Genomic DNA, 22,790 nt, shown 5'->3' with positions numbered 1-22,790 from the left:
ACACGACTGGGGCAGCGCATAGCTTACACCGGAGTGGAGCACAGGCTTCAAGAGCTGCAGTAGGCAATCAGGTTTTTTTTTTTTTTTTTTTTTTTTTACAACAGTAATAAGACAGTACTCTCTATTGTTGTTTTTTTTTGAAGGCCCGGCACACTGAGCGTGCGGGCTGAGACAACCGGTGGAGTCGACTCAACAGAGGGACGCGGCCGCGCCGAGTACCGGTGGAGGAACCTGCGTCTCTCTGTTCTTTTTTCTTTGCTGCAAATAGCAGGAGAAAAAACACCGAAAGCAGACTGTGACCATAAGCGATGCAAGCTGGTGAGAAGAAAATAGCTCAGTCAGAAGCTGAGTTTCTGATTCCAGGGAAGTGGCAAGCTGACTTCCAGCAATATTTTTTAAAAATAATGCAGGGGAATTCCAGAGCTCTTTCATACAGACTCAATCAGCAACTGATTTGGTTAGTACCTTACCACAGTGAGAAGCAAAAGAGGAAGTTAGCTCCATGGAGTGACTATTTGTTCGCTTGGAAGGCAGGACTGAGGAAGTCACTCCTCGCAGGGGCCTGTGTCTGGGAAGAAGGAAGCTTGTGTGTGTCTGCAGCTGAAAATACTTTGTTTGATGAAGTAGTGCCAAGAATGGTAAACTGGAATTAGTGAATAAAATGAAAGGATGAAATTAACAGCTACAGAGAGCTTTATCCCAATGCTACCCCAAATAAAAATAAAACATATCTGAGGCAGTCCTAATTATTTTTGTGAAAAAGCAGGCATCTGATGTGTGTATGTATACGTATTTGATTTGTTATACACTGTCAGATGTACTAAGGTGATAATGATAGAGCAGTTCACTGGGTTAAAATGGGGTTAGGAGGTGACAGTCAGTCACCTCCTAACCCCGGAAGCTCTGATATAAAATGCTCAGTGAATATCTACCAGTGGCAGGCATTTCCCAAAAGCATTGTTGGTGGTCGTCTTCGCATTGAAAGGGAACTTGACTTTCGCCGTTGCAAATCTATTTATAATGAGATACAAATTCCGATCTCTCCTGTATAATAAACAGTGATTTATGCTGTTTGTAAACTTGCGGTGATATTACAGTAGTTCCCAAAAAAGAGCTATTTTAGTACATCACACATAAAAATTCTACGAAGGACGGAGGCTACGAATTCACAGCATTTACGAACATGGAAGTAATATTAGTACATAGAGCCTATAATGTGCTCCTGGAAAAAGACATTAAAATATTTTGGTTCCTGTCTGTACATTCATAATTTCATGTATTCAGGGGTGTGGGGTAGATGGATGTATACATTTGAATAATCTAGAGACTAAAGGACTGCATCAGTGTAAACAGGAAACAATCCATATCACTCCCCACCAGCATTGCTTATAAAACATAAAAAAATGTTGGTCACCCCACTTGTTAATTAAACTCTTGCTATCTTTTTTTTTTTTACAGGCAATTGCTGTTTTGTTTTTCTTGTCACGATAATTTATTCGTCTGTGGACTCTGTGTCCTTTCAATACTCTACCTCCTCTTGGATTGCTCTCAGGGGGAATACAAAGGGGCATTGTTGTTATAGGGTTACCAGGAAGGTAAATCATTAAATCTTCTTCCACAGTGGGATGTAATTGCAGATTCTGTAGGCTTCCTTCAGATACCCCACAGACTGGGCATGACTTCTGCCGACGTAATAGGATTAAAAGCAACACAATACATAGGGATGCCTGGAGATGTCAGTTCAACCTGAGTTCTGTTTTGGAAGTGTGTTTTTCTTTAAATAAATAAATAAATAAATGCATATATATATATATATATATATATATATATATATATATATATATATATATATATATATATATATATATATATATATATAATTTCAGGCGTTTACATTTTCATTATTTGTGATTTTTTTCCTGTTTTATATATAACAGTTATTGTCACAGTTCATTTCCAACACCTCTTTTTTCCCTCCCCCCACCCTGTGGTTTATTGTCAACAAGCAAACTCCTCGAAGTTGCCTAGAGTCGGGTGACGAGGTAACATGTTCGGCGTGAATCCGACACTGTCTGAATGACTCCGGAGTGTATCACAGGTGCTCTGCAAAACAAGAGCGGGGTAATGGAGGGAGGAAGAATAAGGAGAACAAGCAGGAGAAAACAAATGGAAACGAATATAGATAAGATTACGGTTCAGATGATGACAAAGAGTAGGAGAGAGAGAGAGGGTAAAAGGAAAATATATGGTGACAGAAAAAGTATGGAACAAGATGGAAAGAAGCAAAACAAGCAAAATACAACGGAAAAAAGAATCACAAAAAAGAGAAAAGTAGGGAAAGGCAAAGATAGAGATAGGCAGGAAGAAATGGAAGTGATTGCGAAACAGGAGAACGTTGTCAAAGAACAGTGAGATGTACAGAAAACCAAGACATATAAAAGATGATTTAAAGAAAGCAGGATAAGAAAGAAGAAATGCGAAAAGATAAGGAAAAGGACAGTGAGGTAAAGAGGGGGAGAACAAGGTTGCATTTAGTTTTCATATTGATTTTTACAGAAACACCTCTTTGCCCATTAAGATTCCACACTTTTTTTAAAAGCAGGTCATTGATGGTGACTTTAGGGGCAGGTGTATGTCAGTCAATGACATTGCAGAGGTATGTTTAAGAGCTGGTATAAAACTCTTCTTTAGATGTTATTTTCTACAGGAAAAGCTCAATTGTCATGGACACATTGCACATCAGCATTTGATGACATCACAAAGCAGTGCATCTAGCAATGCCATCTGATACAGGAACCACGTCAATGAGCTCCAGAAATGGGCTTAAACTGTAGCAACCACCTTCCTCCCAAAGTACCTAATGATTTATGGTTTTAAAGTTTGATCACTTATCAACCACTTATCAGAAGGTGAGCAGTAAGCCTGGTCTGTGGCATGTTCATTTCAAAACAGCATACCCTCCAACTGTACCCATTTATCTGGTACAATACCGGCTGACTTACTTTGGTACCGGATTCTCATGACTTGATTGTGTGGACAGAATTTTGAAATCCACTCATGGTCCGAGTTGGCTGGCAGTGACTATGCTTTGTTGTGATATAACTTGTCAAAAACATACGTTTTAAAACAAACTTCATGCTCTTCTATGACATTTCACTAGAATTCTAAACATACAGTACTGCCAAAAAAAAAAAAAAAAAAAAGCATAGTAAACCACCATCGAGGTCGCTAAACAAACCCCCTCCATAAAATAAACACTGATCAGTCTGAAAAATATAATATTGCATTCCTGCCTGTAGCTGTATCTTTTTAATGTGTAGTTTCTATTGTTTCAAAACCAAAATAACTACATTAAACAGTATCAGAGTGAGATGATGTGTAACAGTATTTTTTACGAGGGAGCTTGTCAGTTGAGCTTCATTTGTATTTTAATATATTTAACAAGGTAATGCTTTCCCATTATAACTAACACCAAAACTACAGAAAGTTATTGTGCAATTACATCTTTAGACCATGTATTCATTTAAATGGATGCAGGAATGCTTTATTCAGTCAGTTTTACACACAGGGTTTTTGGCACTGCAATTCTAGGTTCTAGCAGAAAAAAAATGCATAATCTGCATAATTTATAATTGAAATATCGACATCCTTTTAAATGAACAGAGGGAATTAATAATATATCTAACACAGGTGGTTTTAAAATTGTATCTAAGTCTTCTGACATACAGAGAGAATTGGTTAGCATCATCTGTCAATGCATTGTTATTTAAACAACTTAAATTTATCTACAAAGCCAGAAATAATCATCAGTGGGCTTTGCTTTTTGATTTCCAAAGTTTTCACGTGATGTTGTTAACCCCTTCCACGCCTATTGTAGCCAATAATATATATATATATATACAGTGCCTTGCATAAGTATTCACCCCCCTTGGACTTTTCCACATTTTGTAGTGTTACAACCTGGAATTAAAATCTACATATTTTTCAAAATTATTTACAAATAAAAAACTGAAAAGTCTTGATTGCATAAGTATTCACCCCCTTTGCTGTGACACCCCTAAATAAGCTCTGCTGCAACCGATGTACATGTTGTGCCACTCACATTATTGTCCCCAGGAAGGGAGCCCTCACAAACAAAAGAAAAAATAGTTCCGGTAAATTAGAAAGAAAAATATATAATAATAATAATAATAATAATAATAATAATAATAATAATAATAATAATAATAATAATAATAATAATAATAATAGAAATCTATCCAATTGATGTAAATACAGACACTGGAATAGGTGCATTTTGTACCAAGGTTATAAAATGTATTATGTGAGCACTGAAGAAGAAGAAGAAGAAGAAGAAGAAGAAGAAGAAGAAGCAGCAGCTTACCAATAAAGCTGTTCCCTCATTGACATAGCCATAAGGTTTCCATCATGAGTTATTAGTTTTTTTAGATTATTTTTTTATAAAATATAGTTTGATATTCATGAATCTGTTCTACACTGTTGACTCGCACATTAAAGCTTTGTCAATGGGCTCCAATAGATATTGATTTGTGTTTTAATTGATCTTTTTCTATATTGTTCTGTTCCTTTGGAGAAACAATAGCAAACACTGTTGAAAAGTAGACATTTCAAATTAATTATGCTGTTTAGTGTGTATTTTTTATGTTCAAACATACTACTGAGAATGGTCATTTGTGTTCAGGGAAATGCACCTATTCTACCCTAACGATCTCCACAATACAGTAATGATAGTGTATTTTTGTACTGCCAAAAAGCCTATTGTTCCAAAGTACCAAATAAACAATCTGTATACTACAGCAAATGCTAGGCACATGCTGTATGTCTAAACATAATAGCAATTGTATAAAAAGGTTGATCAGATTAAATTATCTTTTTTTAAATGTAACTAATACATAAAAAATTATAAAGCAATCATTATTATTTATTTATTTTTGCTGTTTACATTACAAAAATAAGAAATGCCTTGTCTGATCGAGGGCAGCGTGGTTTGTGTTACACTCAACACTGTCAACTGTATTGTACTTATAGAACAAGTTGGTAGGGGTAGAAAATGACATTATATTTATTAATTTGTTATTCTGGTTCTTTAAACTGTGTTTCTGTAATTTTTTGATGTTTATGTTTACATTTTGGCAATCTTTAACTTTTTCACATTTTTAGTCACACATAGTTTCATCAACAATGGTCTTTTGAACTTGTCTGTGTGTTCTATACCATCTAGTAAGGGCACATGACTTTCAATGAATTATGTGAAAACAAACGTGTGTAATTACATGCTGTATTTTTGTTCCTCTACCAACTCTGTCTTTATGAACAAACTCAAACACATAATACCGTAGTGTGGCAGGGGGTGATGATGTAATATAAAATATTTCTTACTGCTCCGCAAGGTAGCTTGGCTCTTTTGTGCCGTTGTTAAGTGCTTATTTAGGATTAGCATCCATCTCCCAGCGGCGCATCATTTACCAAAGACTCAACCCTGCGGTCTGTGGGACGAGCCCTCTGCACCATTATAATACTGTTTTATTTATTTATTTATTTATTTTGCACTTAAAACACTGCCATGTATTAAAGCTATCAGTATCATGAAAAAGATACTTACATGACCTATATCCACAGTATGTGCGGTACCATCATTTCCAAACTTAAGTAAAACTTATCAGAAAGTGAAGTAGACAAATGTTTCGCATAGTGCCTTCTTCAGTGTGCTGATTTAAACAGTATTGTTGTGTCAGTAACAAAGGGGCGGCCTTCCCTGTGACCTTCTCTGTGAGAGCCATGTGTAAACAGCTTCCATCATATCTGTCTACTTGACTCTGGAATTACGCTGTACGCTGTGCCTCTGCTATATCCCTGTTGACAGCATATTATGAAAATGTTTGTATATCAAGACTCTGAACGAGGTAAGATTGTTACGTACATAGAAAAAAAAAAATAGTGGAAACAAGATGATGGTTGGCTGTTAACTATTCCCATAATCCAACTTGTTGGTCACTAGCCTAGATCTAATCACCTTGTCATCACCTATACTGTTTCTTTAGCAACTGGCTCCAAAGCAGAATGGTTTAAATTCTAATCACAATTAAATTCTAATCACTACTGAACTGCTGTCTGGGGTTATAATTAGATTATTCGACATTCCTTTCAGCTGGCTTTGTGATTTATGTCTCATTCTATTCCACTTCCTATTTACAAAAAAGCAGGAACAGATTTGACAAGGACGTGCAACAAAAATGCCAACTTGACTCTGAACACCTTAAGTAATGTAGAGAGCTAAAGAGAGGTGGTATGATAACTGAGAGAAAAGGGTTAAAAAAACAATAAAACAAAGCAAATACACGCTTCTTTCTCTTTCATTTGAAAAGCGGTCCAACAGTTTTGCATTAAAAACCTGCCAACTTTATTTGCATTAAAGCATCACCATAACAAACAAATGAACCCAAAAAATGAACAAAACACAACCCACAGAACCAGCTTGAATTGAAAGTGTTAGTTAATTAGTGTGTAACGTATGAAATGGTTCCGGTGTAACAGAACAAAGAAAGCGGGAGGAGGCACTATTATTAATGGGGATCGCTACCTGGGGACATGATTGGGCGTGACACCAGGGCTGGTTGGGTTCTCTGGAAATTCCTGGAATAGACATGATGAAAAGAGGATGAAGTGACTGAAATAAAATAATACAATGCAGAGATTAATTAAATAACAAGTGCTTCAAAATAAATCATTGCTCATAATGGTACTATGGTACTCCAGGACATGGTTATATAGACATCAGAGATTAAAGGAGAAGGTGGATACACAGCCAAATTTACAGCATTGGGTTACATTTTGAACTAACATATTTCCTATTTAATTAATTTTGGTGTGCTTATTCTTAGTGTTAGGGTTAAGTATGGATTATTCTTTGCTTATTTTGAATTTAATAGTTCAGATGCAATTACATTTTCATGGCACTTATTATAGTGTTACCTTGGATTTTTTCTACTGTCTAATCATTTCTTATTGAATGTTTGACCACCTATGAAATGGCCAAGTAGACCATTTGACTAGGCAAACTATTTAACAAAGCTCTTTATTTGAAAAAGCACTTCCTAGTTTATTTTCTAAAATAAATTAGTTTATACAGTAACTTTCATCTATACTGCTGTGGGGGGGGGGGGGCTTTTCATCTGTGCTGAGTTTGAACTATTTGTGTAACTTGGGTTGTGATTTTTTGGAAACAGATATATTAAATAACACTTTTTTTGACATGTGTGGAGGTTTAACACCATGTAAAGGTGAAAACAATGGCACATAAAGCTTTGATGAAATGTTTTATAGCTTTATTTTGCTAGATTGTATACGCCTGATTCACAGAAGACAACTGTCATATTGAGAGTTTCAAATTCAAATTCTACCTTAGTATAATAAGATCCTGATTGCTGCAGATGATTTCTAAATTTCAAAGGCCTCTGTGCAGTGGTCTTCTTAATGTTCAACAATAATTATTTTTAGGAAAAATTCAAATATTTAAATAAGCATGCTTATTTCCAGGCCTTAGCCATATTATTTGCTAACAAACTGAGATCCAGCAACTTTCTGGAAAAAAAAATAAAAAAAACAACACATGTCCTGGAGTACGTTAATGAACGTTATTGTGGGAGATTGTTAGCAATAAAGGAAGCCATGGACAAGCCTGTGCATCTCTCAGTACCCCAGATACACCACCAACAGTTTCAAAATTCACACATCAAGTGAGTCAAACATCAAAAAATAATCTTGGTGACACATTACGATAAGTAGATATCAATGCCTAAGTATATGGGAAGAAATTATGATTAATGCATCAGGATGAAATATTAATTGATTAACTGACATTTCTTTAAAACACACACACACACACACTAAAACTTTTGAATTCTTATCACTTATTGTAAAGTTTCACTGACAGTAACAAAGAGCAATAATTTCAAATTACATTATTCACGCTGTCCTTTTTTTGCAGTCATTTAGAGTGATTCGTTCATTCTTTTATACAGCCAGTATTGAAGGGGTGATAATTTGTTTCTATCACCAGCATTCTCACAATTTCTTATTGTTTAGCTGTTGACCTTTTTATATTCCTAACTACATTTTCACTTTGACTTGTCGTACACCTGTGTCTAGGAGGTTTTACAGTTAGAAATATGTTTTTAAAACGTAGTGATTACGTGTTTTTAGGTTATTTAAGCTCATTTCTGGACCACATGTTCAGCTGTTATGTATCCAGTTTTGTTCAATTAGGGCATACTACAGTATAAGTATACTGGAGATATACTGATATTACAGTATACTCACAGTATACATTATTCCAGGGCCCTTCACATCTATACATTCTTAAATGTCCCCTGATAGTGAACGCATCTCCAGCAGATTATCACCAGTATTATTTGCAGTATTTTTTTAGCTAGTGCTGCTTTTAGTACGTAATTTAATGTCCTTGTGGTATACATCCACTATTAAATTGCTTTTTTGTACACTAAAACACTGCTCACTTCTAGTTTCTGCACTGTCAGATTATTATTATGAAGTAATATAATATATACAGTAGTTTCCACATTCAACATGCGTTATGAAATAATTTCTAAGCATAGTTTCAAACGTATAAACCAAGTTATGCATGCTGGGCCATCACTTCAATTCTTAAATGTTTGTTCAAATTGCTGTTATGCATGAGTGAAACTGAGAAAAAAACACAATAATAATAATAATAATAATAATAATAATAATAATAATAATAATAATAAAATAGCTGTTTTTTTATTTTTTGTGTGCACTTTAAATTCAGAATTTGTGTCTGGCAAGCCATTTTATGGGCACACCATATCTACTCTTTTCAGCATCTGAATCAAATTTTAACTTTGAAGTGATTGGACAAGAATCACAAAGAAACACCACCTTTCTTCAGGCATGGTTAAACATTTTGGTATCAAGCTTTGAAGTTTTTTCTTCAACTTCAAAAGTACAGCCAATCGAATGGTTTTATCTTCTTATGTCTCATTTGTCATTCCTTTATCCCCTTCTAGTTATAGTCCCAAACCTACTTTCAACTTCATAGCACAGAAAAATATATCACAACACTAACTTATAAGGATGGCCAATAGACTAGAATGATCTTATCTACTCTACAGATATTCTGTACATGCAATAAATATATTAGCCTATCGCCGTACCGCCTTGGATACTGCTCTAGAAGCGCTGTTGGGCTTTGTCAGTACTTGGATGGATGACCTCTCAGCAAAATCAGGTGCTGGAGGAATCTATGTTGGTGGCAAATTCCCTACTGTGACTAATTCTCAATAGGCGGACATCCCAGACACGATTTTACATCTCAGTGGGCCCATTGTTACTATTTCTTAATCACCTTATGCTTTATTCAGTATAAGAGAGAGCAAAAGACATTTGGATTATGTTTTTTTGTTCTAAAGAAAAATTCTCAACCAGAAAATAATGAAATTAAATGCATTCAACTGACTGTTTAGTTAAAGGGATAGGGTTTTCAGTTTGTTATGGTTAACAATGCCTTCATTCTTTCCCACAGACACAGGTTAACTATTCGTCCTCTGCAAAAGGTTCCAGGAACATCCTTGACTCAGAGAGTATCTACACATAGCAACACATCAGTACGTCTCTGCATAAACTGGCCACTCTTTCATCAGGAAACTCCTTGAATATTAATCAATCATTTTAACAAATGTTCAGGATTCCCCTGGAATCCCCTTCAATATTTCCTTAACCTAATATTAATATTTGTTAATGTAACAACTGGCTGTTTCCCCTTCTCTAAAAAACAAAATATAAATATGACAATTTCTTCAGCCATGATGCTAATTAATACCATTCTAGCCAAACTAACAAAGTATTCTAATCTTAAACTCCTTTCTTTGAAAAGAAAAGAAAAGTAAACTTCTTACCATTTAAAAAAATGTATTAATAAAAAAATAGCATATTGCCAATCCAGAAGTGAGCACTGTGTACTCTTCCACCTGTACCATTCGTAGGCTTACAACAATAATGAAACATCAAGCTTGGGCTGACAGGTATGACATTAGTGACATACAGTTTACATGTACATGTAGACACTCCTGAGCCATGTATGTTTCTGAAGCCTTTTTTAGTGGATGAATCAAAATCCTTTAGCACAGGCAGCGATCAGCATGACAACCGTAACCAAGCATGAGGAAAGGAGAAATTACTTACCAGATTATCACTCTGGCTCCTCTTTGGCCTTTTCTTGCGTTTGACATAACCAAATACCTTGTCTTTAAATACCTATAAGATAAAAACAAAAACAAATTAAGGATGCATATTTAAATTTAAAAAAAGTAAAGCAAACATAGATTATAGTATAGAACATAGTTTCTGGAACACCCCTTAGCTGGCTGCACTCATACCTATCCTCCCGCACCTCTGCTGTTGCTTTCAACAGCCTCACCTCTCCCCCTCCCCTTTGACTGTTGGCTTTCCCCAGGGCTCTGTCCTCGGACCCTTGTTATTCTCTCTGTACACCTCACCTCTTGAAGCTCTAATCTCTTCATTTAACTTCCCCCACCATTTCTTTACTGACGACACCCAGATTTTCTTTTCTTTCCCTTCCTTCACCCCTGACCTTTCCGTCTGTATAACTGCTTGCCTGACTGCTATCCAATCTTGGATGGCACGCCAATTCCTCCTCATCAACCCATCAAAAACTGAAATCCTTTTCTTCCCCTCCCCTTCTTCTCCCCCTCCCACCCCACCATTTCATTTCCTCCCCTGTCCCTCATTCCGGTTAACTTTGCTCGCAACCTCGGCGTCATCTTTGACGCGACCCTTTCCCTTGCTAATCATATCTCGGCCACTACACGAACCTGCCGATTCCACCTATTAAACATCCGGAAAATACGCTCCTCCATCTCTTTCTCTGCCACTAAACTCCTGGTTCATACTCTCATCTTCACCTGCCTCGATTACTGCAACTCCCTCCTCCTTGGCCTTCCATCCTATGCCTTTACACCACTACAGCAAATTCAAAACGCCTCTGCCCGTATCATATTCAACCTCCCCCGCTCCTCTCATTCTTCTCCTCTTCTCCTCCAGCTACACTGGCTCCCTGTTTACTATCGCTGCTTATTTAAATTCCTTACTCTAATTTACAAATCCCTCCATGGTCTCGCCCCACCCTACCTGACTGCATTTATTACTTACTATGTTCCCTCCCGTCCCTTACGCTCTCAAACTCTGTTGTCCCTTTCGGTCCCACCCTCGCCCTGTGCCCAATCCCATTTCCGTTCCTTCTCCCTCCTGGCTCCCCTTCACTGGAATAAACTCCCACTCAATATAAAACAGTCCCCTACACTACACAGTTTTTGCTCCTCCTTTAAAACACATCTTTTCACCTTAGCCCATCTCACTGCGTGCCCTAGCCCCTAACCCCCGGTCAGGACCCTGCTTGTTTGCCCAACCCTGCCCTAGCCTCTGCTCTCACTGTAGCAAAACATGAGTGCAGTGTTAAAATTACTTTAATAAGGATTTTTTGTGCCCCCTTCTTTGTCATGTCTCCTCCTTGTAAACTCAGGGGCACTTCCTGTATAAACAAGGTAAATAAATAATGACTATAAACCCATTAAAGCAAGGGCTGTGGTAAAATGCTGCTGGTTCACATCCCAGGCACTCAATAAAACAACTGGAAGATATAGCTAAAATATTTAAACTGTAGCTGTTGTCTGTTGTCCAAATGTAAAATGTTCCAGAATATCCTGACACAACATTCTGACTACACGTTGTAACATTTTTTAACACATTCATGCTATTAATAAACAAAGACATTGCTACACGTCATTTCCCCACCTTATCGCACACCTTATCAATAGCTTTTCAATGTATCTACTGTAAATAAGTCCCTCTGAACTGCAGCTATTATTGAAACAAACACAAAAAACCAGCAAATAAATCATTCTTGTTCCCTCAAGATTGTATGAGTCATGGGGTAGTGAATTCCCAAGTTGATTTATGAACAAAAATACAACAGTCACAACTTTAGTTAATAATGCGTATTGTAGAACACAGGAGGGCTGCGACAGCAGGGAGTGGGGATGTGTGGCAGGGTGAAGGTGTAGCGATGACGGACCCGGAAGACAGACACACAGGCAGGGGAATGCGTTTAAGTGCTATAGTGCATATTTAATAAACACACCAAAAGAAAAGGCAGCAAACAAAACAAACAGGAACACAAAACAAAAGGGCTCGATGGCCAAAACAAAGGTACAGATTATATATATATATATATATATATATATATATATATATATATATAAATAATTACTCAGGATCTAGATTTCATACTGTGACACCTGAGCGAGAGATAATGTCATATTCAGCCACGTTAGTCCTGCCAGGCAAGTCAGAAAAAACATCGCTGAACTCCTCAATAAGCTTACGCAGCTCCCGCTGCTGATCTGCAACCAATTGTTCCCCCATCGGAATGACTTTAGTGCTAGGAGTCTCTGGACAGGGGCCTAAATCATCATCTATATTGCCTGGGGCTATAAATAAAGCCTCCCTTGCCTGCCAGGGCTTTAATAAATTTATATGATAAATTTCACGTTCATTACGGCGATTGGGCTGTCTAATTTCGTAATTCATATAGCCCGAATCACTTCATATGGCCCCTGCCATTTAGCACATAATATCGATTCTGAGGAGGGAAGCAGTAGCATTACCTTGTCTCCCGGTCAAAAGGTTTGAATTTGTGCATTTTTATTGTAATGCTGCTGTTGCCGATGCTGAGCCAATTTGAAGTTGTCCTGTGCGACCAAATCCAGGCGATCTCTAAGTAGGAGCACCTGCTTCATTTTTGGATGAGCCTTTGTGCTCCTCCCACCCCTCTCTCAACAGATTGAGGATGCCGCGAGGCTGTCGGCCATACAAGAGCTTGAAGGGAGAGAACCCTGTCAAACTCTGTGACACCTCTCTCACTGCAAAAAGTAGGTAGGGAAGATGCTTTAAGGTCTAATTAAATTGCTCCATCAAACCATCCGTCTGTGGACGATAAACAGATGTCCTGATGGGACGTATTCTTAATATTTTATATACTTGCTGTAACATTTTAGACAAAAAGTTGGTTCCATGATCAGTCAAAATCTCCTTAGGGATCCCTACTCTAGCCATAATCTGCACTAACTCTGTGGCTATTTTATATATTATTGCAGCAGCACTAGTGGACCTCAATAGAACTGCCTCCGGGTATCGCGTTGCATAATCTACCACCACTAATATATGCATATTCCCGGAATCAGAAGGTAGCAAAGGGCCCACTATGTCCATTGCAATCCGTTCAAAGGAGGTGAAAATAATCGGCAGTGGAACCAAAGGGGCGGGGCGCACTCGACCCGGCACTACTCGCTGGCAATCTGGGCATGTTGCTACATATTTCGACACATCAGTATGAAGTCCTACCCAATAGAATCAAGCCAATATCCGTTCCCTTGTCTTGTCAGCTCCGAGGTGCCCCGCTAAAGGGATATCATGCGCCAGCCTCATGATCTCGGTCCGACAAGACGGGGGAACCAATAACTGTGTAACAGGCTGTCCTTTATCCGCGGCTAGGTTTACCCTATACAGTAATTGCCCCTTGATACTGAAGTGCGGAAATACTAGCGCCCCAGCGCCAATCAACATCCTTACCTTCAATAGATCGGACCTGCCCCCAAGCGTGCACTAGTGACAGATCATTATGTTGGCCCCACACTATGTCCGCACTTGAGTACCACATGTCCGGTATATTGAGAGGGACGGGAGTAGCATCTGCCCTAGATGGCCCAGTAACCTCACCCTCTCGGTCACACTGCATTCTGACTCTCTTTGACTGGCGTTTGTTACCATCCGAACGCTCTCCCACCAGACCCCAGCCTTGTCTCAGTAATGCTCCCTCCCATTTTGTGGTCCTTCTCTCTTTATTTGTTTTTCTAGGATGGAAAATAGGAGAAAACATTTCAGCTTGAAAAGGAAACCCATCACCAATTCGTTCCCTTTTCCTCTTTTCGGCTGAGACTGCCATTATTTGCATGAATTCTTTAAATTTTGGTCAGTCTCGGTCCAGATTTAACTGGGTGTGGCAACCTTTCCGCCACCCCTACTGCCAGGTGACGTTTTATCAGTCCTACCGATAAGTATACTTTTAGTGTGGGGAATGCCGCCATGTCTCCATGGATACAAAAGCTGATTAAATAGTAGCAAATAAGCAACTAAAATGAGACAAGCAGAGGTTTAACCAGACCACATTAAGACACTCAGTAGTTTTCTGTGAGTTTTCTGTTGCCACAACATTAATTTTGCTGCTTTTTAACTTCAAATAATAAAGATTGTCCTCTGTGGTCTTTTCAATTTCATTAAAACCCCTAAATAGGATACTTCAATCGAGCCAAATTGTGGAGGTCAGAGCCGAACCCCTCCTGAACTGTATTATGGTACAATAAAAGAGTGACAGAAATTTTTTTCATGGATTCCGTGTGACTCAGCAGCAAGCTTGTATGGATGTCTTCAGCTTCTTCTTGTGGATAGTTGAAACCCTCCTATATAAACATTGTGCTGATTTGGATGTTTGTCTTCATTATACTGTTTAGTTCATGGATGGAAATCCCTGATTTATAATTAGTTACTTTGCTACGCGTCAGTACTGAGATTCTCAAGGGAAAATAATCCACTTCTGTCAACATTTGGGAAAATTAAGCCATATTTGTTTTGTTCATCAATGAATGAACAAATACGTACTAATGCAATACAAATCACATTTATATATGTGCACTACATAATGTACACAGTTAGACATAACTGGTATGAACTACCGTACATGTGCTGGGTGAGGAGTTGTATCATTTCTATACTAATTACATCTAAAACCTCAGGTGGCTGGATTGGTCACATATTATACATTATATCAAAACATATAGACGTCTCTTACCTCATACAAATAATCAAATATTTCTAATATTGTTAAAATACTGGCTCCGATGAACAGACCCATCTGACCTCCAATGTCACCTGAAATGTGAGAGATACAAGATTCAAGAAATTGGAATAACGCAACTGTAAAGTGTAAAAAAAACGTAGTTACATGATGGAACAGTAAAATAATTGTTATGCTTAAGCCAAGAGGACACTAGTCTACATGTTGCTAGAAAATGTAGAATGAAATATGTTGCTTCTACATTTTTGCTTCAAATTGCAGGGGACACTGTTCTACAGTATGTAGAAATTGTAGATAGAATGTTGATGGACAACACAGAGAAGACAATACATAGATGATATTTCCGAGCAAAAAGTTTGTTGGTATTTTTTTAGTGTCCACATAATTTACCAGCATTTTTCAATATAATAAAATACACTTTTTTCTTAAATATTTATATCTAGAATTGTATTAGTAATATTTACCATTACCCTCATCGTTTTTGTTCTGAATATGTTATTTTTGGCTTGAATGTTTTGCTTGAATGTATTTCTATTTTATTTGTGTAAATAAACATATAAATAAAACTAATTGTAAATAGAGAGAAGTTGAAATGTGATTATTGTTATAGGTTTTTTTATTATATTATTTTGAACATAATTCCAAATTATGCCAGGTGAGGATTGTTTTTTCATCTTGAAATCAGATATCGGTAACTGTGTGTAATAATATTTGCAAGTTGCGTCTGCGGAACTGCAATGTTCAAATGTTCAAACAGATTTAAACAAAAAGTAGGACACACTTTATCCGTTACTATTAAGTTGTAACAGATGAAAGCCTTTATTTGAGACAAAATGACCACTGAAAACACAACTTGGGAACTGAAACACATCGTTACATACTGTTGCAGTTAACATTAGCGTTCTAATGCTTCAGCATCGGTACCAAGCCAGCTTCCTTTTTTGTAAATTCTAATATTAGACTCTAATGCCAAAACAATGTTATGTTTAAAATGGTTTATAATAGTAAATCGTTATTTTTTTTCAAGGAATATATTATTGATAATTTTGTCTTTAATGCCACGCCACTACATCTCGTGGCATTAAGTGACAAATTGGTCATCAACTACCACGATGGACCGATTAACACTTACTGTATATACTTGCCTATACCACCTATAAAAATAATTTTAAAAAAAAAATCACCCTGAAAAAAAACGATAAGGAGAGTCTCCCTCACAATATCTCACACCGGCTCCGCATTCATTTTCTCCGTCATGTTTCTTAATTTTTTTTTCACCAGGGAAATGTCACATGACTTTTTACATCAATTTCATTGGCTGATTTATTCTATGATGTAATGTTGCTTCTACAAAATCAACAGTCCTTTCATACAGTTGCTTGCACTTTCTACAAAAAGGTATCCCTTTCTACATTTTTCTAGCAACATGTAGACTAGTGTCCCCTTGGCTTTAGTTTCTTGTTAATTTTATACCATACCCTCAATGACAATTTGTCTTTGCCTGCACTTTGTGTTAACTTGGGTTTAAACTGCCAGGAGACACATTCTTTCCAAAAAAATAAAAATAAATATTGTGAGGACCAATATGGTAAAGATGGCTGCTCTGAACCTTCAGAGCTTTCAAACGGAATAAATAATAGAAATTAAAATTGTAACAACCAAAGCTAATTATTGTAGAAAATGTGTTTTATATACTCAGTTGCTACACCTTTACTCCTAATTTATTCCCATTTGTTGTTCAGAGAAGGCTTTCACAGGGGCCTGGTATACTGCAGGAACTCACCAAGCAATCCTGCTACCTCATAGGCCTTCTTCTGCTCAATTGTCTCGTAGTTCAGAGCCTCGAAGAAAATATCTAAGACTAAAATATTCTCACTGAAACACAAGGGGAATGAGTGGTTTGGAGGTTAGCATAGAGTAATCAATCTTGTTTTTATCATGATAGATTTACGGTATATTCACAATTTAAACAACAAGTTGCCATGCAACTCAGCATCTTGTGAATTATTTTGGCTTTCATATATAAAAATGTAAAAAAAAACAAAAACATTTTGTACAGTTAAGAAAAAAAAAAAAAATGCATGCATCTCATCAGACTTGATCTTCCAAAGTACTGTTATTAAAATGTGAAAGAAGACTGGTCAATATGATAAACATTGATTTATAATTATAATACAAAAATATGACCAGTTATACTTGCATTTAACTTTTATTCATCAAATATGTTTAGCTCCTTGAATTTTCTTTTTCAATTTCATGCGTGGGCTGATGTCTCTTTGTGTGTTTAATGACTTCCTTTGCTGCTTTATTCATTATTTGAAATTCTTCTCTTTACTCCTTTGAACAAATTCTGCTCAGTGAATATTATCTTGTAGGTCAAAGCAGCTGAGGGGCAACTACTTTGATAGTTGATGCTTGTACTTTTTTATGTAAAGTACTGAGAACAAAAGAACAAATAAAGTTATAAAGAAAAGGAGGCCATTTGAATTGATCAGCAGCAACAACAACCTTGCCTGGCAACCCAGTGGTGCAGTGGTAAATAAAAAGTGGTTAAACTCCCCTGTCTGGTGCTCCAAGCCATTGTTTCCAGGTTTTTAATTGGGTTTGGAGGACATCAGGGGCAAAAATGAAAGCCATTAAATTGAATTTCTGGCACTCAGCCACAGGGACAGTGACAACACTGTTTTAAGAATGATTTTGGTTTTGTAAATAGCACAAACAAAAGAATCTCCAAGGCAAACAGAATGCACACATTATAAATGCCAGGACTATGGAAAACCTTGTTTAAAAAAATAAATAAACCAATGCCCCCCCCCCCCCCCCCCCCTCCAAATAGTTGTTATTCAGCACTGTAACGGGGGGGGGTTGTCACCTGCTATGTCAATTGTGGGTGTTCGCTGAATGACCAGAGACAGAGGGATGCAATTGAAAATGCCACTCAAGAGTCCAGGTTTTGTTATGGGACGGACTTATTGCGTGACACTGGCCCTGTTTCTGGAGAATTTATGATCGAGCTGGCATGGTTTATTCACAACACACGATAAACTAGCAGTGACACAAGTATCACCTAACTCAAGTCTTTTGTACTGTGAAAACGTACGTTACACCAGGCCATTTTTTAAAAATAAACACTAAAGTTATATAGTCTTGTTCAGACTATGATAATAAAATCCATGATGTACGTATCCACTGCACAATGTGACAGTGCGCTTCACGTGAACAGTTCTTTGAGCTTCCTTTCACGGGCTAGGATGAAGGCCACTAGCACCGCCCTGGAGGTCCAGTGTGCCTAACAACAGAACATTAACAGAACATAAACAAATCACAGAACACTCACTCACTCACACACACAGAGAACACACAGTCTGAGGACAGCAAGGCATGAATGAACTGCTGCGTAGTTAAGGTGACCACCTTTTCAAAAAGTAAAAAAGCGAAACCTGCCATTTTTTATGCTGGGGTATATTTACATATTTTTTAAAAACTTTTTCTTACTGTTTTCTCCCAAAAAAGTATTTAGGCACAGATGCAGATTAAAATGGGTATTAGTATGGAAGCATGGGGTATTAGTATGGAAGCACAATTAGTTCACATGCAGATGTACCAAGATTCCAATTTAATGACTGATTAGCAATTGAGACTCGGTACAGTTGCATAAAAGATCCAGTATTTCACGCAAATAGGGTTGGGTGTTCGGTGAGTGGAGAAAGGGAGTAGAGAGAGGAGATCAAAATAATAATAACAATTGCTACTGGTGCTAAACCACCTCAGCACAGTACTTGTTTGGGTCAGTGTTTTGTTTGTTTAATTATTTTGGCCAACGCAACGTTTTGTTTTGTGTTTTGGGAAAGTGTTTGTGTTCTGTTTAAACCTTTAATTTTATTTAATAAATACTAGCATCAATATAATATAGAGAAAAAAAACAAAGTAGGTCTCCTAGGGAAAGAGGGGGTTATTAAATGGCAGAAAAAAAGGGGTAAAGGTGAGGAGGAAATGGACGGTGAGCATAGTATGGCATTTAAAGGATGTGTGGAACACATAAAAGCCAGGAAGATTCAAAGAATTACATTTGAGGAAAAAGTGACTTATGCAAGTGCTGTGAAAAGCTATAAGGAACAGATGATAAAAACAACACTTCAAGAAAAGGTAAAGGTGGTCGTTAGGCAGGAAGTAGCAACTAAAAATATCCCTAAAGTGACTGAGAAGTTAACTGAAGATACTCCAATGGTAAATAAGAAACAATTATTGTTGTTTATTATGGAGGTAATCAATTGTACTGCTCCGACTAAGAGTAGGATGGAGAAGATTCAAATTGTTAGTAAAGCTGGAAAGAAATATTTGGGGATAGAGATAATGCCTATAGAGCAGACAAATGAATTACTGGATAGGGGTGGACAGGTGGAAGTGATGCAGTAATGTGTTTTAGTATATGTCAATGGAATGTGTGTAGTTTAATTTCAAATGGGCAAGAATTTAAGAAATTTGTAATAGATTTTAAGATAGTAGATATTTTTGTATACAAGAGACATGGTTGATACCAAAACTAAAGTTTAAAGTACCAGGATATACACTTATAAGGAAAGATAGAAAGGAAGGTAGAGGTGGAGCAGTTTGCATTGGGATAAAGGAGAATATCGTTTTATCTGAAATAGTTATTGTTTCTGAATTGGAGGTTATAGGGGTACAAATTAATGTGGAAGGTGGAGTGATAAGCATGTTGAATATGTATAACCCATGTAAGCAGTTAATAAAGGAATAAGTAATTGATATTATTGAACATATGAGGGGGTAAGGATTATCTGTGGAGATTTTAACAGTCATAATACATTATGGGGAAGTAAGCTGAATGATAGAAATGGAATGATTATCAAAGAAAGAGTAGAAGATTTGTGGGGAATTGTGTGGAAGGAACAAGGTTTGATGTGAATACTGGGAAAGGTTCAGCACTAGATTTATCGATTGTTTCAGAGCATTTGGGAGTGAGAGTGGATTGGAAAGTATTAATATCTGAAGAAATGGGAAGTGATCATTTTCTGATAATCGTTACGATAGATGGGGAGCCTAAAATTGAAGAGCAGGTGCAAGAAGACAGATGGGATTATAAAAAAGCAGATTGGGAAACATTTTAATATTTATGTAGTATGACCATTGATGAAAATATAGTACATGATAAGATGGGTATTTTTAATGAGAGAATGATTAAGGCTATTACTCAAGCAGCAAAAAATGCTATTCCAATGAGGAATAATAGAAACGGTGTTAAACCGGCAATTCCTTGGTGGAATGGAGAATGCTCTAGATTGATTAAAGAAAGGAAATCTTGTTTGAATAGAATTTAAAAAAAATATGTTGGCAGATGATTTAATTATGTACAAAAAAGCAAAAGCTATGGCTCAGGGGGTTATTAGGAAAAGGAAAAAATAATATTGACAGGAAGGCAATGGCAGGAAAAGGGAAGATTTCCTTTGATGCAGGATGGGATAGTCATGACGGATGATGAGAAGAAAGCATCTATGTTGGGGTTAGCTTTTTCTAACGTGGGTCAAGATGATAATTATAGTAATGCATTTTTGGATAGGAGGTCCATTTTATGTTGATAATTCTTTGACATTGGAAGATATTCAAACAAAAATAAATGTTTCTTTCTCAATTGGGGAATTGAAAGCTGTGACTGAAAAAGGCAAGAATTTTACGCCAGGTGAAGATATCTTGGAACATGTTTAAATTATTGCCAGATAGTAGCTTAGAAATATTATTGAAGCTTTATAATAGTGGAGTAGTGGTTAGGGCTCTGGACTCTTGACCTGAAGGTCATGGGTTAAATCCCAGGTGGGGGACACTGCTGCTGTACCCTTGAGCGAGGTACTTTACCTAGATTGCTCTAGTAAAAACCCAAGTGTATAAATGGGTAATTGTATGTAAAAATAATGTGATATCTTGTAACAATTGTAAGTCACCCTGGATAAGGGCGTCTGCTAAGAAAAGAATAATAATAATAAAGTATGGGAGGGTTTTTTTTTTGCCTAAAGAATGGAAGAATGCCATTGTTATTCCTATAAGTAAGGCAGAAAAGGATCTGGGTGAATTTACGGTTGCTATCTGTAAAATTATGGAAAGAATGGTGTTTGGTAGATTGTATTTTTTGGAAACTAAAAATTTACTGAGTGACTATCAAAGTGGTTTTCATCAATACAGATCTACGATAGACCAATTGGTAAGATTATCTACAGAAGTCAAGGCGCATTAAGTGTGAATGAGGTGGTTGGGTCAGTATTCATTGACATAGAGAAGGCTTATGATATGGTTTGGAAAGAAAGTTTCATATATAAAATAGCAGCATTGGGAATAACGGGGAGGTGGAAAGGAAACAGGATTTAAAGTGAAAATTAAGGGGAAATTATCTGAAAGGTTTGAGATGCAAAATGGAACTCCTCAAGGAAGTGTTACTAGCCCTTTGCTATTTAATGTAATGATGAATGATTTAGTAGATTATATTCTATTAGGATCTAATGTAGCCTTGGGTTTGCTTGCTGATGATGGGGTTATTTATAAAAGACATAAACATATTGAAATAGTTAGGAGAGAATTGCAGGTGGCAATGAATATTCTGGAAAAGTGGTCTAATCAATGGGGTTTTAAAATACCATAACAAAGTCAGAGGTACTCTTGTTTTCACGTAGGAGGAGAGAGCAGGGGAGTTTAAGTATATTATACCAACATAAGATACTGAAAGAAGTGGAAGAATTCAGGTACTTGGGAGTGTTGTTTGATAAAAAGTTGAGTTGGGGAAAAACAGATAAGTACTAAAGATAAATGTAAAGGAAGGCTTAATATTCTAAGAAATATTTCAGGGACGAGTTGGGGAGCAAATAAATCTTTTATGATAATGATATACAGAAGATGAATTAGGAGTGTAGTAGACTATGGAAGTCAGATACTGGTTGGAACATATAAAAGCAAGATTGAAAAATGGGATAATATCCATGCTAAAACAATAGGGGTGTGTGTAGTAAAGGTCTGCTCGGGTATAAAAATAAAACCCAACCAGAACCCGACCTGACTACGGCCAATCAGAACCCGACCCGAGCCCAAGACCTTTTAATTTTTTTCATACCCGATCCGACCCGAATATCCCCATAAATAATATCAAATATGATATTGAAATACAGAAAGCACATTTCGAGTCAAAACGCAAATTAAAAAGAAAACAAATACTTTCAGCGAAGCATCCAGTTAGATGAACATTTTACTTAATAGTCTCAGATACAGACATATAGCATCAAGTTTGGATAAACTTAGCTAAAAAACAGCAAAGTTAATGCAAAGATTAATTTACTGACTTTTTGCTGTCATATTTAAGTAGAAGTTTGCAAGAACTGCACTGTACAAATCCACTTGAACTTTTACTATCGCGGAAAACAACAACGTCGAAATGTTTCCAAACAGAAGATTTACCCTTTCCAGCGACAGAACTTTCCACTGCTAAACATTCTCCAGTGGACAGCATTCTTTTTATATCAACATCCTCCATACTTAATAATGCAGAATCACTTTTTGGCTGTATTTTTTACAGCACAAACACGAGAACGCAGAGACGCCTCTCACTGCACGCTTTACACTTTGCTCACGTGGGATGTATGATTCTAAGTCGGAAGTAATTTTAGGAAAAACACTCGCTAAAATGTAATAATGCATTTATTTATAAAACACTGAGCCGGCCCGGCCTGACCCGAGCCCGAGAGCTTGACACAGAATATACACCTGACCCGACCTGAACCCAACACATATAGTTCCTGTCGGG

At 36.9% G+C, this 22,790-nt stretch overlaps 1 protein-coding gene across 3 annotated transcripts in view; it reads right to left on the bottom strand.

Moving 5' to 3' along the window:
• Nucleotides 1-1,990: 1,990 nt before the first annotated feature.
• LOC117435639 (acid-sensing ion channel 1C-like) overlaps nt 1,991-22,790 on the bottom strand; it is a 298,571-nt gene continuing 277,771 nt past the window's right edge. Inside the window, exons 7-11 of one of the 3 annotated variants that reach the window (XM_059017503.1) lie at nt 16,773-16,864; nt 14,984-15,063; nt 10,243-10,314; nt 6,602-6,688; nt 1,991-2,103 (exon numbers count right to left, since the gene is read on the bottom strand). In XM_059017503.1, the coding sequence (XP_058873486.1) occupies nt 1,999-2,103; nt 6,602-6,688; nt 10,243-10,314; nt 14,984-15,063; nt 16,773-16,864 (436 nt within the window). In that variant the 3' untranslated portion in view covers nt 1,991-1,998. The remainder of the gene's footprint in view (nt 2,104-6,601; nt 6,689-10,242; nt 10,315-14,983; nt 15,064-16,772; nt 16,865-22,790) is intronic. The other 2 variants (XM_059017501.1, XM_059017504.1) reach the window with 2 other exon arrangements.

The sequence above is a fragment of the Acipenser ruthenus genome, chromosome 3, assembly GCF_902713425.1.
Source record: "Acipenser ruthenus chromosome 3, fAciRut3.2 maternal haplotype, whole genome shotgun sequence".
Classification (NCBI taxonomy): domain Eukaryota; kingdom Metazoa; phylum Chordata; class Actinopteri; order Acipenseriformes; family Acipenseridae; genus Acipenser; species Acipenser ruthenus.
The sequence above is the reverse complement of the archived record's forward strand: the minus strand, read 5'-3'. Positions and strand labels throughout refer to the sequence as shown.